A 19,059-nucleotide genomic window follows, 5' to 3' on the forward strand; every position below is an offset into this window, starting at 1 on the left:
CTGGGGAAGTGTTATCACTTAGGAAAGGGAATAAGGATGAATTATGTATTCGTGTAAACGGGAAGGAAATGGCTAAAACCATTACTACAACACTGCATAGTAAGGCGGCAGATCTCCAGATAGTCATGAGGACAATAGGTGGGAAAAGAATCGTCGTTCACCTTAAAGATATCAATTATGACACTATGGAACAAGAAATTACAGATGCAGTTATCCAGTTTATTGGTGGGACGGACGATTTTAATGTTTCTTCAATTAGACGAGCATATGGAGAAACAAAAAACGCAATGGTGATTACTACATATCGAGCAGCATTAAAACTTACGGAGGCATGTATATGTATAAGATGGGTGCACTATCGTGCATACATCAGAGTGCCCAAGAATAGGTGCTTTAGATGTTGGAGCACAGGCCACATCATTGCGATGTGTAAGGGTGAAGATAGGATCCACTTATGCTTCAATTGTGAAAAGCCGGGCCACAGGAGTGCACAGTGTAAGGATTCAATATGTGGAATATTTTTGTGCAATATGTGGTTCAGAGGGCCACTGAACTGGGAAATGTGTACCCTCCAATTGAAAATTTTACGGATAAATACTAACCGTGGTAGATGGTTACATGACACGTGCTGGGAGGTAGTGTTACAAATGAGAGCTGACATTATTGTACTGGCCGAACCAAATTTCTCTGTAGTAAATGAACCCAAATGGCTCAAAGATGAAACAGTTACAGCGGTGATCAAATTTCCCTCTGTGGGGATCCCAGTAGGCGACTTCCTGGAAGAGCTGCGGGAAGAGATCTTGAAATGTAAGAGAAAAAAGTGATATTACTGGGAGACTTTAATGTTAAATCACAGCCTGTGGGCACTGTCTGTAATATTAAAAGACATTTCCTGGCCGAAAAAATAACACATGGTTAATAACGACAAGCTGACTTTTTGCCATGGGGAATCCAGTTCAACGATAGACCTAGCTTTTATTACTGAACAATATATGCCAACAGTCAGTAGTTGGAGAGTATTAGAAGAGGAAAGCCTCTCTGACCATCTTATGATTTCCTTTGACTCTGAATCTAAGTTAGTTAAACTCGGAAGGGTTGTAACCTCTAAAAGGAGTTATATCCGATTCACCAAGGTTATCGTTGGAAGACTTGTCAACATAACAGATCCGGAGGAATTAACGGAAATAGTCGTTGAAGAATGTGAGAAAGTGAGGGTAACAGTGGAAGTACCTGACCAAAGACATAATACATATTGGTGGAGACCAGATTTAGCAATACTACAGAAAAAAGCCTGGCTGCTAAGAGGATCACCCAACGGGTGAACAGACAAAATTGCCAGCTTAGAAAGTAAAATGCTAAGAGAAAATATGTTGAGGCTAGAAAAACATATACGACAGTGAACAAAAAAGCCAAGTCAAGGTGCTGGACCAAACTATGCCAGAACATTGATAAGGACCCATGGGGAAGACTTGGTCACAGACTCCCGGTCATATCTGAGGAAAAGGTAAGGGAATATGTACAGACACTTTTCTCAGTGCAACCTGAGCCGGTCAGAGAAGAACTAGCGGTAGACATTATCCCCCTTTTTACTATGGAAGAATTGAAGATGGCAGGGAAGAAAATGAAATTTCATAAGAGCCCAGGTCCGGATGGCATACCAGTTGAGGTCATCCGGATACTGGTCGAGAAGGTTTCAACAACCATACTCGAGATTATGAACCAGATGTTGAGAGGGGATTATATCCCCGCTTCTTGAAAAGATTCTTGACTAGTGTTAATTAAGAAGCCAAACCGGAAGATTCTGTTGACTATAGGCCCATTTGCATAACTAATAATTTATGCAAGTTATTAGAAAGAATGACTAAGGTCAGGTTAAGAATACTTATTGAAGAAAGAGGAGGGTTTTCCCCATGTCAATATGGGTTTCAGTCAGGGAGATTACCAACCGACGCAGTGAAGGAACTGATTAGATGCAGTGGCTGAGGGTACATGAAGATACATCGCATTCCTGTAGTGGTGTTAATTGATATGCACAATGCGTTTAACTCCCTCAGTTGGGAGGCCATTTTTGGGGTGATGAGGGATAATAATGTTCCAATTTACTTAAGAAGGTTGATCCAACAGTATCTACAGGATAGAGTTCTTATTTACCGTACTGGAGCTAATGAGTTTCAATTTAGAGTTTTGAGTGGGGTTCCCCAAGGCTTGGTATTGGGTCCGGTTCTATGGAACCTTGTGTTTGACGAAGTATTGCATTTGGAATACCCAGAGGGCGTAAACCCCATAGCTTATGCCGACGACTTGGTATTAGTGGTCATAGCAAAGAGGGAAGAAGAAGTGGCCGCAGCAGCAAATGAAGCAATAACTGTGATTGGCGACTGGATGAAAATCAGAGGGCTACAGATATCGTACCAAAAATCCACAATGATTGCAATGATTGAGAGAAGAAAAATTGACCCGATCCAGATTAGAACAGCAGAAGGACCGGTCCAGTAAGCTAAAAGTTTAAAATGCCTAGGGATCCTTCACCTTTCACATGCAGCAGACTTGAACTAAAGCTGAGGAAATAGTCAAGAACTTAAATAAGCTTCTGAGAACAACCACTGGACCCCAGACATCAATACGTAGACTATATGCGCATGTTGTGCTTTCAGTGTTATTATACAGTCAGTGTACGGACAAAGCTTTATGTAGAAATACAGCTTTATGTAGAGCTACTGGTAGCAATGCAAAATAGATGGATGACAGGAAGAACAGATGAATAGACCCGAAGACTGATTAAAGACATAGGACTGTGGTTTGGGAGGGGGTTTGGTGAGCTGAATATTTGGCTCACTTAATTGCTGACCAGCTACGGTTCCTTTTGGGGCGTACCTCTATTTGAGGCAAAGGTCAGAGTCCAGATTGCCTTTACTGTGCTGGTTGAGAGACGGCAGAACATGTATTCTTTTCATGCATCTACTGGGAGAAGAAAAGGCAAGAATGTACCACCATAACAGGAATAATAGATCCCAATAACGTGATTACTATTATGTTGGCCGGAGCAAATAAATTCAGGCGGTTTCTGGCTTCATTTATAAAGTCCTGCATCAGAAGGAAAAGAAGCATCAGAGGAGTTATTAAGAAGCTAATAGTACAGCAGCAGCTGTGCCCTGACCGCTGGGTGGGGTTCTGGGGGCGACATAGTCGGGCTCAATTCCCCTCCTGGGGTGGTAGGTGGTTCCAGATGCTGGGGTGTATTGCTTCAGAGGATGAGATGAATGATTTGTAGTGTGTGTGAAAATGCTGTGCCTGACTGGAATTCAAACCCAGGACCTCCAGTTTGTGTTATTAACAAATCTATTCCTAACTACAGGTATTCAGTGACCTTGTTCAATAACCATAAAATCATTTGTATGAATAAATATCATTAAAAATTATTCTTGTGTTCTCAAAATTGTTTAAGAAATATATTAACGTCAATACAATAATAAACTTTAAAAAAAAATAATTTCTTTGTAATAGTAATTACAACATTTTCAGAACATAATAAAATAGAAAAAATTACAAAATTGGATCTGTAACCATACCATAAACATAAATGATGATATATGTTTCCAAGACTACACAAAAACACCCAGCTAGTATTTATGGAAAAATGTGTTAATATAGAAATAGGTAGCATTAGGGTAGGTTTGATATGCATAATATCAAATTTAAGATTTAAGTAAGTAATGAAGTAGGCTGCAGCAAGGAAAACTGCTTCCTTTAAAGCAAAAGCTAGAAAACTTCAAGTATAACTTTAGATGGAAAAAATGAAATAATTATTTTTCATAGCCATAACAATGGCTAAACACTAGGTAAGAATGAATAATTTATGTTTTATTAAATGTCATTATAAACAATTATTAACTTTTTAGGGCAGATTGAGAACATTATTTACATTAAATCAATTTTATAACCTATGCAGAACGTAAACGTTCTGGGAACGACACAGGGGCCTGCTTCCCCTCCTGGTGGTTCAGGACAAGCAAGAGGATACACAGAGACCATGATACAGGTAAAAGTCCTGTTGAAGAGCTTGACCAGAAGGCAAAGGGGTGATTGACAGCCCCTGCAGAGCTGCCGGCTTGTGTGGATGGGCGGTGGTGATGAGGCACAGAACTTCTGACTCCCCAAACTCAAAGGCACCCCCGTGGTCGTGATATGCTCAATTGCTAATCTAACCTCAGGTGGAGAAGAACGGTGAACTAGGAGTTTTAGTCGGTAGGGTGCTTGCACACATAGACTTAATAATAACACCTAGCCAAACCCATGAGAGTCCAACGCCCCCCCCCCCCACACTTGTGAGGGGTATGTAAATGGTACTTCTTCACAACACCAACAACAAAAAGAAAGCCTAAACAACTATTGGGATCAGAGTACTTTATAAAAAAACTTGCACCATCATCCGAATTTCAACAACCTGTAATTCAGCTATGTTCAAATAAGAAAATGAGGAAGTATTTGCTTATACAAACATAAAAAACATTACAGATTTTGTTGTAACGCTTATTAAGTTCTATATAAAACTATTAATTTTTAGTGACAAAATAAAACCAGATTTATTTTTAGTATAATAGTTTGTTTTAATTTTAAAGTTTTTTCTATGTTCCTTTAGCAGTCATATTTAGTGACCGCATTTTGATGTTTAGAGAAAGCATAATGATGCAAGCTTACAAAATATCTTATCATCTTTCAGTTTGTCATTAAAAATTAATGGTTTTGCACAATTTTCACTGTTGACCATCATATATAATAACATAATAGCATGAATAATGTTAGCTTTTTATTTAGTGGAAGTCTGTCTACTACACTAGCTAGTAAACTAATAATAGTTTGACTTACTGGCCCACTTATAGTTCCTGATGCCATCATATCCCCTGAATTCACATTACATCCAGTTACTGTGTGATGTGCTAGTTGTTGTTTCATTGTCCAGTACATATATTTATAATTAGTTTTACAAACTAAATCGCTTACTGATGAATTTTTAGCTATTAAACAAATAAATTAAAAAAATATTATTATAATTGCTTTGGTATAGTATGTTTTTGCAGGATTACAAAGAATAGGGAATTTTTTAGAGCAGTTAAATGTAACATCAGTAATTCGAGGTTTGTAAATTAAATTTTAGGGATTTTTTTGTACTTCTGTAGTACAAATTATATGATCGAACATGAACTTCTTGTCATTCAGAAGGAAAAGTGTAAGCAACATAATCTTTAAGTTAAATGCTTCTGCTCTCTACCAAAGAGATTCATCAGAAGCTAAATTCCACTTTAGATTTTGATATGTTTCCATTTTTGGTTGCTCCCTTAATTTCAAGAACTTATTGTTCTTTAAAATATTCCAATCAATTTTTCTTTGTATCTGCCTTCATATATGATTGCACCAAAGTTTAATGACAATTAATTCTGTTTATGTAATCAGTTAGTTATTGGCCTCTTAAGTGACAAAAAAAGATATAAATAAACTTATATCATACTGACACATTTTTTCAGCATTCATTTGTAGATTTGAGCAATTAGTTTTAAATACTATGAAAATTTTATAACTGTAAACAAATAAAAAAAGATTAGGAAAAAACAGCCTCATTATAGGTTACCATAAAATCATATTTAAGACCACTTAGCTTTATATATGTGTTATATACAGAGTGGTGTAAAAATGATCCAACATTTGTTTTGGCAATAATTAATTGTTTAGGTTAATTAATTAATGTGTTCTATGTTGGCAAAAGTGACATAACAGAGTGGCTCATGCATCATTCACGGTTCCCAACACATCATCATCTAATGAAAATAACTTAGAAGAACTTATTTCTTCATTTTGGAAGGTAGAAGAAATTCCCAATGCTAATTCAAAAACTGTTGAAGAACAGTTATGTGAAGAACACTATATATCGAATGTTAAATGTAGAGAAGTTGGAAAATTCATCATTAAATTACCATTCTCTGATGATCCTTGCGTTGCATTAGGAGTTTCAAAAAACCAAGCAATTCAGCAGTTTGCTGCTTTAGAACAAAAATTTTCGAAGAAGCCAGAATTAAAGGCTGGCTACATGCAATTCTTAAATGAATACCTGGAAAATGACGAGATGGAAATTGTAGTAGAAGATGAAGAACCCAGTCATACATATTATCTACCACATCATCCTATTATCAAGGAGTCCAGCAGTACTACTAAATTACGGATTGTTTTTGACGCATCAACAAAGACATCGTTTAATAAATCACTCAATGACATACTTATGACTGGCGCAACCATTCAGCGTGATTTACTATCCATTTTGCTATCTTTCAGGATCCACACTTATGTATTTATAGCCAATATAAAACAGATGTACCATAAGGTATTAATTGATGACTCTCAACAAAACATTCAAAGAATCTTATGGCGGAATAATCCTTCTGACCCAATGACTATTTTTAAGCTCAAAACGGTCACATATAGAACGACATCAGCCCCATATTTAGCAATTAGAACACTTTTTAAGTTGGGAGAAGAAGGAAAGGATTCTTTTCCCAAGGCAGTTCAGTGTCTTAAAGAAGATTTCTACGTAGACTATGTTCTTTCAGGAGGAGAAACTCTTGAAGATGTCTTACAATTAAAATCACAATTGATTAGCATTTTAAAAAGTACAGGTTTTGAATTACACAAATGGTGCGCAACAATTCTTCTATTCTCAGAAATATTTCAAACAATGGATTGAGACGGGCTTTTTGATTCAAAATTCAGGCAATACAGCAATTAAAACGTTAGGTATATACTGGCAACTGACTACTGATGCCTTTCGGTTCCAAGTGACTGTCTGAGACACCATCTGTGATTACCAAGAGAGAAATTCTATCAGATATCTCCAAATTATTTGATCCTATTGGTATGATATCACCTGTTGTAATAACTGCAAAGTTGTTTATCCAAGATATTTGGCTTATCAAAGATCTCAGCTGGGATCAAGAAGTTCCAAATAAGCTAGTTGTGAAATGGAACCAATGTAGTGAATCTCTACGAATATTAAAGCAATTATCTATACCGAGGCGTGTTTCAAGTGGTTCTGCTAATCAAACATATGAAATTCATGGATTTTGTGATGCTTCTGAGAAGGTTTATGGTGCCTGTTTGTATTTGAGAACCGTCCAGGAAGATTCTACTATCTCAGTTTGGCTTCTGTGTTCTAAATCTTGAGTCGCATCATTGAAATCAACATCAATTCCACGTCTAGAATTATGTGGTGCCTTGCAACTGGCTCTACTACTAACAAAAACACTTTCTGCTTTGGAGCATATTCAAATAAATGATATTACCCTCTGGACTGACTCAACAATAGTTCTTCATTGGTTGCACTCTTCCCCAATAACGTGGCAAACATACGTTCGAAATCGGGTTTCTCAGATTCAGGAATTGACTCAAAATTGTATCTGGAAACATATACGGTCACAAGATAATCCAGCTGACCTTTTCAAGATCTACTTCACCTGAAATGCTGATAGGATGTAAATTATGGTGGAATGGTCCCGAATGGCTAAACAGAAAACAAGAAGCGTGGCCAACTACTATTCAAACAACTCCTATAAATCCTCAAATTGAAGAAAGAAGAAAGACTATAACAATTCAGTTGACAACAGCATCCTCTACTAATTTGTTAGATAAATTCTCCAGCTGGAACAAACTACTTAGCATCACAGCCCTTTGCCAATGTTTTGTACATAATTGTAAAAATCCAGAAAATAAGAAGATTGGATACATAGGTTGTGAAGATTTGTTTAGAGCCTAAGTAATTTGGTTAAAGGAAGCTCAACTGCTGTTTAAAAATGATATTAATAACTTGATTAATAAGAAGGAAGTAAGCAACAGAATTAGATCTCTTTCTCCATTTATTGATGAAAACAATATTGTTCGAGTTGGCGGAAGACTGAAAAATACACTTATTTCATCTGATCATAAAAATCCTAAACTACAACCACCCAATCATCTCATTACTAAGCTAATAATCTATCAAATCCACATTAATACTCTGCATTCAGGACCTCAGGCACTGCTTGCAACCCTTATAACTAAATACTGGCCTATAAACAAAAAGGTTTTGGTTCATTCTGTAGTCAGAAATTGGTTCCAATGCAATACAGTCTCACCTAGAACCACTAAACATCTAATGGGAGATTTACCAGATTATAGAATACAACGAGCGAATCCATTTGAAAATTGCGGAATTGACTTCTTTTTATTGAAGAATGTCTCAACGTAGATCGGAACCTATGAAGGCCTACGTAGCTCTTTTTGTCTGTATGGTAACCAAAGCTATACATCTTGAACTCGTGCCTGATTTAACCACAAAAAAATTCATAGAGGCCATTGAGAGAATGACTGTTCGATGCATTTCTATTAAACATATCTATTCAGACAATGCCAATAATTTTGTTGGAGCTAATAATCAATTGCGAGAGCTCTACCAAATGTTAAACAACAAAGATAACGGATAATGCATCAATTAAACAGCTTCCTATCGTGAAGCAGTGTCACTTGGCATTTCATTCCTCCTTGGTCACCTCATTTTGGGGGTTTATGGGAGGCTGGTGTAAAAAATATAAAAGGTCATTTAAAGCGAGTGTTGGGAAATCACATTTTATCTTATGATGAATTGTATACTATTTTTATGTAAAATTGAAGCATGTGTTAATTCCAGACCCCTTACTAGTCAGTCAAATGATCCTACTGACCTTCAACCTTTAACTCCTTCTCATTTCTTGGTCGGCAGACCTTTAACTACTTTACCAATCCCTGATGTAACACAAGTATCGGAAAACAAATTGGACCACTGGCAGAATATTTAAAGATTGCATCAGAACTTTTGGCGATGATTGTCTCGTGAATATTTATCTACCTTGCAGCAACGTATCAAGTGGTCTAAAGATATTACACCTCCCTCGGTGGGTTCCCTTGTTGTTAACAAAGACGATTTCAGACCACCACTGCACTGGGAATTGGGCCGTATCGTCGAACTCAATTACAGCGCTGATAATAAGGCTCGGGTTGTTACTATCCGTACATCTCAAGATTTGATTAAAAGAGCATTGATGAAAGTTTGTGTTTTACCTAATTCTTGAACTCAATGACTTCAAGGGGGGGCGGTATGTTAGTGGTTTATATTGAAGTGTTGTGGTTGGGGATTGTCTCTGCCGATGGTGATTTAGTCGACTTGCACCAGGCGACCAAGAGAGTATGTAGTGCTAACACCATAAACAATTCTACGTATAAATGAATGTTTTTACTTAAACGTAGTTCTTAAACGATATCTGTATTTTTTTAATTTAAACGTGTACTCATCTACTACTATTGTTATGTAAAATATTAAACTATGTTTTTAAACGTTATGTGGAAGCTTATTTTCACCTTGCAATTTAAACAAACAATATTAGTTTCTTCTCTTTCAGAGTACGCTGTTTGTATATCGTTCCAAGGTGTAGAACAGCGCGTAAAGACTCTGTTGTTTTTTAATGAAACAAAAAGTGTGGTGCTTACACAAAAATGGTTTCAACAAGAAAAACAGCAGCACAGCTTGGAATTTCTAGGTGATCTGTACAGTGAATTTGTGAAAACTAATTTGTATTTGTATCTGTACAAAATAATAGTGTTGCCTAAATTAACAGTTGACAACAAACATCAAAGAAAGGCATTCGCTGAATGGGCTGTGAGCCAAGACATATTGTTAAACAATGTTTGGTTTTCAGATGAGACACATTTTCACCTAGACAGGGTTGTTAATAAACAAAATGAGCGTTTTTAGCCTTTTGAAAATCTACATGTGCTTCATGAAAAGGTGCATTACTTTCCAAGAATTACAGTATGGGCAGCTATCTCAAGTCACAGAGTAATAGGGCCATTCTTTTTTGAACAGACAGTGAACAGTAAACATTAAATATGCTGTGTATTAATTTTGTTCCTCAGCTTCTTGCAAAGGGGTTTTGATTACAGAATGAGTGGTTCATGAAGGATGTAGCTAGACTGCACACAGCTAATGTTGTTTTAGACTTTCTGCGTGAAACTTTTAATGTAAATGTCATTTTAAACCAATTTCCTAATCGTTTTGCACGTGGACAGAACTGGCCCCTGAACAATTCTGATATGAATCCGTGTGATTATTTTCTTTGGGGATTTCTAAAGGAAAAGATTTTCCCTAAGCATCCTTGTACAGTGATGGAAATGCAAGTGCTGATCATTGAGGCATACAACAAGATAACCAAGGATATGTTTCATTGAGTTATTAAAAATAAAGGAGTTCATGTTGAAGAAGTTGCTAGATGTGATGGTGGTCATACTGAAGATGTGATAAGCAGAACATAATCTCCAGGTATACAGTAAATGCGTTGTATTTTACTTTTCTGTATTGCAATTCAAATAAATATTTTTTAACACCAAATGTTGGATCATTTCGTGTGCAACTCTGTATACTACAACTATTATGAATTATAGTTGTTATATATATTGTTATATTGTTAGAAAAAAATTCTATAAAAATATGGTCTCAGATATTTTCTGTAATACACACATAGATTTCATAACCTATATTTAATAACTTCAGATAATAATATTTTAGTGGAATAATGTTATTAAATTATTAGGGTCATACGTGGAAACAATTATTTCAGTTCTGGGATAGATGGTAAACTACCCTGATCAGAGGCAGTTCCTCAGGGATTAATTGTTCCCTTCCTTTTCCTTCTTTCTTGGACAAGTACCATGGAATTTGGATAAGCCATACTTGTTCTACCTGTGGCATCTTTGGGTAGCCAGTAGAACAACCACTTCTTAATTGGAGCAACCTTGTATGACTGTGGAACTGTCTAAGGACTCGTGTTTCCTACCTTGAGGTGGCACAAAAAGCCAAACTATTATCTATGGTGCCTACTGATTAAATCCAGGCCTTAAATTCCTATTTTCAACCAATCAAATGGCAATGCCTTTTAAGTGGAAGAAGTAGTGCTATTACTTTATCTACAAAAAAATCTCTCTGATAACACCTATATTTTGTACACAATTTTGTGACATCTGATAAGGTTAAAATCATTTTTTTATGATGAAATGTTACACATTGAGTGCAGTTAAAGCAACAAAAATCAATACAGCAGTTAGTCTTGCAAACTAATACTTAAAATATTTACAGCAGAAAAAATGTCCTAATCTTCACTACAACATAAAACACCAATTCAGATAACATCATAAACTTGATAAATTATGCAAAAAAAGAAAAAATTAATGACATGTTAAAAACTATGTTAAATTTTATTAATTCAATAATTAAAACAATCATATCAATTTATTTTAACATAATCTATTAATTATTGTTAATTTATTTGTAACATGTTAACTACATTAGACTCACTTAAAATTATGTATCAATCTTATCCAAAATGTGTTCAATTTCATTTATGTTTTAATTTCAATTTTAATTATTTCAACCTCAGACCCTTGAAATCAATGATTTCATGTATGATTTTAATTACATGTATATTACCAAATAGCATTTAAAGTAAAAAAAAAAATAATAATAACAAATGGAGATACAAATGAAAAAAATTAAATAATCATTTAATTTTATTTAAAAATTAAAATATACCTTATTTCTTTGTTAATGACTTAGATAACAAAAAGGAATCATTTAAAAAAAATATATGCTGATAGACACTGCACTTTGATTGTAACTTGTGATTAAGTAAATTAACCAACTAATATTTGTGTTGAACCTGTCAGTATGAACTACACGTAAACTATTATATATAAAATAGTTTATTAATGAAAATAGCTGGCCGAAAGAAAACAAATTAAGTTATTTATTTAACATTCTATATTTTAATCAAAATATGTATAAAATAAAACAAGGTATTTTTTTCACAGATTATTATAATTAAATAATAGTTAGATAATATATTGTTGCCGAATGGCTGCGATAGCACGTGGCACTTTATAACCTTGTAGTAGCCCTGAGAAGGGCTGATGTTGTCGTCGATTGGCTTCAATGACATGTTGTAATTTATAAACTTGTGGTAGCCCTGAAAAGGGCCATTTTTTGTGCTAGTTCTGAGAAGAGCTGTTGGGTCTCCGGCAAAGTCAACTTGGCTATAGTCGGGGAGTTGCAGCTCAGCCATTAAAAACAGACCGGGCTTCCCCTCAGTGGCAGTTGGGTCCGCACTACAGCGTGGCAGTGGTGGCCCTCAGAGCCTCGCAGTGTTGGGTCCATGTCAGTTGTCTTTCACCAGTGCGGCCATGACGGTTCCCATTCCCATGCTGGACTGGCTCCTGCTGCTGAGTCCCCCGGCCAGGGCAATTGCAGCCTAGCAAACTGGGGCAGGAAGGTAGCATCTACATCCAGTGGCTCCCTCAGCGGGCCAGCCAAACCTGCTGGAGGCGGCCAGGAAACTTCTGTCTTCTTCCATCTTCTTCTTCTTCTTGGTCTTCTCCAGGTGGTGGTCAACGATGAATTGAAAATTCACTCTCATGCATGCTCCTTTATTGTGGAGCCTGAAAGTGATGGGGCCGCAACACTATGGTGGTAGAACTGCACGGTCATCTGCGCAGCAGGAGTGATGCTGTGCAAGCGCATACATGGACTGTGCTCTCGCTGACATCTGAGCTGCTCCCTTTGCCATCCACCGATATTAAGTTTGACATACATGTGGTAACAATACAAATACAACAACCAAACAAACCAATAAATCTCATTACAGAATGTATAATTTTTACTACATCACGAAAAAATAAATTTCATAATAACAGTAAACACAGAGTACATATTATAGCATGAATTATAATACTACTGTATTTTTTTAAGAACAGAAAAATCCGTTTGAAATTCTGCATGTATAGAAACAACAACCCTACACATATGATCACAAAGACAGAAAATATCATAGCACATGACACTACTACTTCCCATTTGAGTACAATTTCCTGTTCACAATCACTTTTTCTTCAAAAATGAAATATTGTTGAGAATATTTTAGATTGACTCTAACTGTTGGTATCACATGGGTAATTAGTTAATAATAACACATTAATAAAGCAAGAAAGCAGTGTTACCTTATAACATAAATTTGTTTTCTGTCTAGTAAAAATGTCATTAAAAATTCATTTCTCACACTCCCACCTAGACATTTTTCCTAAAAATTTGGTCTCTGTCAGTAATGAGAAAGGAGAGTGTTTCCACCAGGATATTCTGACCATGGAGCATCAGTACCAAGAAAGATGGGATCCTGGAATGATGGTTGACTATTGGTGTTTTTGTTTAGAGAAACTAATCAAACATTGTACAAGCAAAATTTGTCAACATATTTTAAAAATTAAAGGTAAGACAATTCCAATGATTTAAACTTTTAGAAACTGTTATTTCAAAGATATTTCCAATGATTTAGTTTTTTAGAAACTGTTATTTTAAAATTGTATTAATGTATTTCAATTTATCTGTGTTTGAATAAATAAAAATTTAGTTGATGTAAACAAATTTTAAATGAATACAAAAAAATAATAATTTTTTTTAAATATTGATTTCACAATGATTATGCATTTATTGGTAAATAAGTCATAGGTATCTAAAAAAAAAAAACGTGACATATTACACAAATTCTGATAACAGTTTTGAGTTCAGCGCCCAAAATTAGTTAAAATCACCATGTATGAATCCAGATACACAAAAAAAAATTGTTTGTTTAGTGTAATATAAAGTTATGGACCTTTTCTTACCAGAAACCTTTTTTACTGTGAACATGATTTTTTTCTAAGCAAATGTAGAAATGGAATGACACATTGGCATTTAGTAAATAGAACAAAAAATCTTTTACATCAGTAAAAAAAATTTATATCACAATTCAAATAATGGAATGGGCTGTAATATATCAAATTTCTACAGCTATTTTTTCCAATTTTATCTAAAAAGGATGTGCCAAATGTCAAAATTTTATCAATTTTTTATCCTTTTTTTCTTAATAAAAATAGCATACACCAAAATGATGAGGTATTTACTGTTATTAAGAACTAAACGCAGATTAATTTTACATTAATCTCCTATTTTTATTATGACTGTTACTCCAATATTACCAGTGTAACATCACAGAATCTGTAATTTCTCATTTAAATTGTATATGTTATATCAGAGTTATGGTTCATTCCAAAAATATTGACTGATGTAAGAATATTAGAATATACCTAACATTCTATCTACCTATCTCCAACTACAATGATACTCCATCACACTATTAGGATTTTTACTTTCACTTCCTCTGTATAAGACTTCTTAGATATGTTTAGATTCAAAATGATGTTAGTGATGCTTCCATACCATCAGTTTCCAGAACAATAGATTGGACAGAATCAAATCACCTTGTGTCACCCAAGAAGTTTTTACTTTACCTTATTGGACTTATTGGAAACATATGAGTAATTTGATTATACAGAATGTTTCTATATCAAAGAAAGAATCAGAAAAAAATGAGAAGCATTATTCTTAATATTCTTTCTTGGTTTAAAACTGAATATCACTGCAGTATTCAGCATGCTGTTATTTGTTTACTTTTATAAATTTACCAATAGTCTAAAAAATATGCTTGAGTATAGAATTCTGTAAAAAAGATTTCATGGAATAATTTGTAATACATCTCTTACTATGGTTTCAAGAAACCCTGAAATTCAATCTCAATAAATGTTATATACAGAAAAACTTTACCAATTTGTATCACGTATCACACATCCAGACTGAGATAATCTGATAAATTAAACAAGTTCCTTTCAAAGATATTTTTAATGGATGATTTTTTATAAATCTTAAAACATTAAAATTTTATTGCATATAATTCTAATCAAGAAACAAACAACACATTTTTATGTCAGAAAATACAGAATTTATTGGTAATTTTTTTTTTTTAACTTTAGTTGTTTGGTAATGTTTAACAATGAAAATTTACCTTAGCTATGAAACATATGTAAACGTACATACCTTTGATATTTACTTCTAGATTAATATCAAAGTTGTAGTGATCATTATGATGTAAGTAACTGAATGGTACAGGATCTTGTTCAGTGTTATCAGTTTTAAAAGGTTCAAGAGCCTCCATTGTTACAATCCATGGTGAAATTGTAGTTCCAAAATTCTTTGCAAGAAAGGGTCCAAGAGGTACATACTCCCACTTTTGTATATCACGAGCTAAAAAAAAATAATTCCAGTGTTCAATTTTCCTTAATTTATTTTTTATTTAATGCTAACATAATTAATTAACTACAGCAATATTACATGAACAACTTAGTGGAAACTGAACTCAATATCGACAGAGTCAGATGATTACTTTAGATGTAAGCTGGTTTGATAACTGGCATGTGTTTATTCATATTAACAAAGCCCACTTGTAGACTGAATGACCAAAGAATCTTTAGAATGTTGACCCTTGTGTTGCATAACTACCATTGTTGAAACATGGATGTTGAGTTAATGAGAACTGTTGTTCAAAACATTAATAATTTTATTACTGCCATATGCTTGTGAACTGTTAGACATATGAGATGACAAGAGATTCAAGACTGATCTAAGACCATGAGCAGAAATTTAGACCCTTGATATAAGAAAAGATATTTTAGGCTTTGAGTAAAAAAAATGTTGACTTAATTTAAATATGTATTTGTTTAAAACATTTGATTTATTTTGAAAGGAATGTTACTTTTACATTAAATTATTTTCTGTCACATTCACTCAGAAGAACAATAGTACTAACTTTAATCAAAAAAAGTCTTGCTATTTGCTTGTTTTATTTATCAACTGCATCAATTATGAATGCAAAATTATATATTTAAAGAAAGTGGTCAATTAAGCCGGAGAGTTTTCATATTTAAAATATTTTAAATACAAAACAATGATTTACAAGTAATATTCCAAAATGAAATTAAATGAAGCTATCAAATTCTAAAATCACACTATTTTGAATTTAAATAATATTTTTAATAATGCTAATACAAAAGCAACATTAGCAGCTAAAAAAGAAATTTAATAGGTTGTGATACTAATATTATTTACACAATCAACTAGTAATTCCAAATAAAAGAAAAAGTAAAAACAATAAATAACAGTACATGAGAGTATTACAATAACTTCTTTTTAAAAGAACCACTGACAATGATTAGACTATACATACAGGTGTAATCTGAAGTGCCAGATCACAGCAGGTGACTGACTCATTATGCATTCATTGTTTCCATTAAAATTGTATGAGTTACAAATTATAGAATTTTTTTTAATTATAAACATATTTATTACTATGAAAAAATTTATTTCAGTATTACTATTGAGGAAGGAGATATCAATATTTTTTTAAAAAATCCTTCTTACATAAAAAAATATGATCAAATCAGCCTGAAATTTAATGAAGATAACAATAAAAACCCATGTTTTACTGTGCTAACTACATTTTTCTTTAAATTATTTGATCAAATTACAAAACTTGAAAAGCTCATATAATAGAAAAAAGGGCTTAAGATTTTGTTTTTCTAAACATATAAATAAAACATTTATTATTGCTTTAATAATTATAAAAGAACAGGATTAGTTTTCTATATACTGTAAATTTTTTTTTTTCAATGGTTTTTTACAAATGTAAAATAGTTGTCTTGTGTTTTCTTTTGTTAGTCAAACTACAGCATGGAAACAGAAATGAGTATTATTGATGAGTTTTTAGAGACTGTCAACTTTTAACACTTAACAGGTAGAAATAAGTCTTCTACAAAAAAATTCATTAATTCATACTTTTTCAGAGGTTTAATTTAATTTTTACACAAATCATCATGAAAAGCTGTGATTAAATAGTATGATCGCTGTGACTCAATAGTATGATTTCTTTTAAGCATGAAGTGTTTTTCATTAAACTTTGGTTCATATAAACACAGAAAAGGTTTGTTACCATTATCATCCGTAAGTATTTATATCTACAGTGTTTTAACAAAAAATGTTTTTAAATAGAAATTTCTAATGAAAAATAATATCAAAGACTGACATTAAATCATTCATTCACAAAGTGGGAATAACGTCCCCTTGTGAGCACCGGAGAGGTCTTTGGGCGGGGGGGGGGGGGGTGATGATAGAAGGACCACAGAAAATTAGGGGTGTTCAGGGAGTCTAGGAAAGTGATGGCTAATTTAAAAAAAAAAGGCAAAAATTATGTTTTCCTGATATTTCAAACTAAAATAAAATACCTACCACACTAGTAAAAAAATTAAAGGGACACCTATATTTTATGATAAAAAATTATTGCGTTCAAACTACTTTGCAACCAAAAGGCTTAGAGACAAATTAAAAAAAATTAAAGCTTGAATACTCTACTTTTTGACAGTATACTTCAGATTTCAAAATACATCAAATTAAAAAAAAAATCAGTAAAAAGAAAAGTTTTAAAAATTTGAAAGTTTTTCTTTGTGTTTGATCAAATTCATGGGAGAAACAAAATTTTTTCAGTAAACTGCATTAAAACAGTTGAAAAACTTAAAACTGCAATTTATTTTTTTGTATGTCTTTTTATAATTTTTCTGAACCGAAATATTCCACTTCAAAGAGAAAAGGACACTTTTGTCTTTAATGCTGCATATCTTTTGATCTAAGTAATGTATTGATACAAATAAATATGGAAATTAAAGGGTTTTTAAATGCTGTTTTTAAGAGCGCATCTTAAAAACAGCAATTGCAATTATTATTTTTAACAGATTTTCACATCATTAAAAAAAATAAAAGCATTAGTTTACAAGAGATTTTAACTGCTAATAAAACACAAAAAACACTAACAGCAGGAAAGTGTGGCAACAAAGATTTGTTACATAAAACAGAAATAAATTCAATCGGTAAAATCTTTATTCTACAATTTCAACTATTTGAACTAATTGATGGAGAAATAAAAATATTTCATTTAATAATAATAAAAAAGTATGTCCACGGATATGATAAAAATACAGGATTACACTACTTACAAAGTAATAATTGCAATATTACATCACAGATCTTTAATTCATGAAGGTCATTATACTAATTTTATTTCAAAAGGAAAAATATGGTATGAAGTAAATGATATGACTATCAACAAAAAAATTGGCCAAGAAATTAAAATATATTTGTTTGTTCTAGAAAGGTAATAAATTTTAATAGTAAATCCATAAGACAATAAAAGGCAATAAATTTTAATATTAAATCCGTAAGATAATAATCAGCAATTCATAAAAAAAATAAAAGAATAATCTAACAAAACACAGTGATATCCAAAAAAAATTACAAGGAAATTGTAAACCAAACGATAAGTCTCGTAGACATAATTTCTTCTGCTCAAAAAACAAAAATTTCTGTAGTATAAATAAAACTGTTTTTAAAAAATGATACTGGTATTAGAAAAGGTAAGACTCTAAATTTCTATTATCAAAATCTGTTATTAATTTAGAATTTTGTTTACAAAAAAAATACATGTTAAATATATGTAATAGACATAAATATACAATAATATATAATAAACAATGTTTAAGCATTCCATATAATAAGCAAAAAATAAAAATATTTGTTACAAAACTCTTACTAGCCCAATTTCATTTATATGTAATACATATCACATTTACAGAAATAATACATTTCTTATGCATTGTTTAATGAATGAAATTGGGCCGGTAAGAGTTTGGTAACAATTGTTTCTATTTTTTGCTTATTATATGGAACGCTTAAATATTGTTCATTATCTATTATTGTATATTTATTGTTTATTACATATATTTAACATTATTTTTTTTAACAAAATTCTAAATTAATAACAGATTTTGATAATAGAACTGTGTCTTACCTTTTTTGATATCGGTATCATTTTGTTAAAAACAGTTTTATTTATATAACATAAATTTTGGTTTTTTGAGCAGAATAAATGATATCTACAAGACTCTTACCATTTCGTTTACAATTTCATTGTAATTTTGTATTGCTTTAAGCTTCATACTATTTAATCCATGTAGAACATAGTACCATTTATACAGTTCATTATA

The 19,059-nt window shown here is 32.7% G+C and overlaps 1 protein-coding gene across 1 annotated transcript in view; it reads right to left on the reverse strand.

Annotated features, from left to right (window-relative positions):
- Positions 1 to 19,059, reverse strand: part of Faa (fumarylacetoacetate hydrolase) — a 93,644-nt gene that overhangs the window by 17,863 nt on the left and 56,722 nt on the right. The window contains exons 6-7 of the mRNA XM_075362406.1: positions 15,008 to 15,214; positions 4,867 to 5,015 (exon numbers count right to left, since the gene is read on the reverse strand). Coding sequence (XP_075218521.1) covers positions 4,867 to 5,015; positions 15,008 to 15,214 — 356 coding nt within the window. The remainder of the gene's footprint in view (positions 1 to 4,866; positions 5,016 to 15,007; positions 15,215 to 19,059) is intronic.

Source organism: Lycorma delicatula, chromosome 4 (genome assembly GCF_047948215.1).
Source record: "Lycorma delicatula isolate Av1 chromosome 4, ASM4794821v1, whole genome shotgun sequence".
In the NCBI taxonomy this organism is placed as follows: domain Eukaryota; kingdom Metazoa; phylum Arthropoda; class Insecta; order Hemiptera; family Fulgoridae; genus Lycorma; species Lycorma delicatula.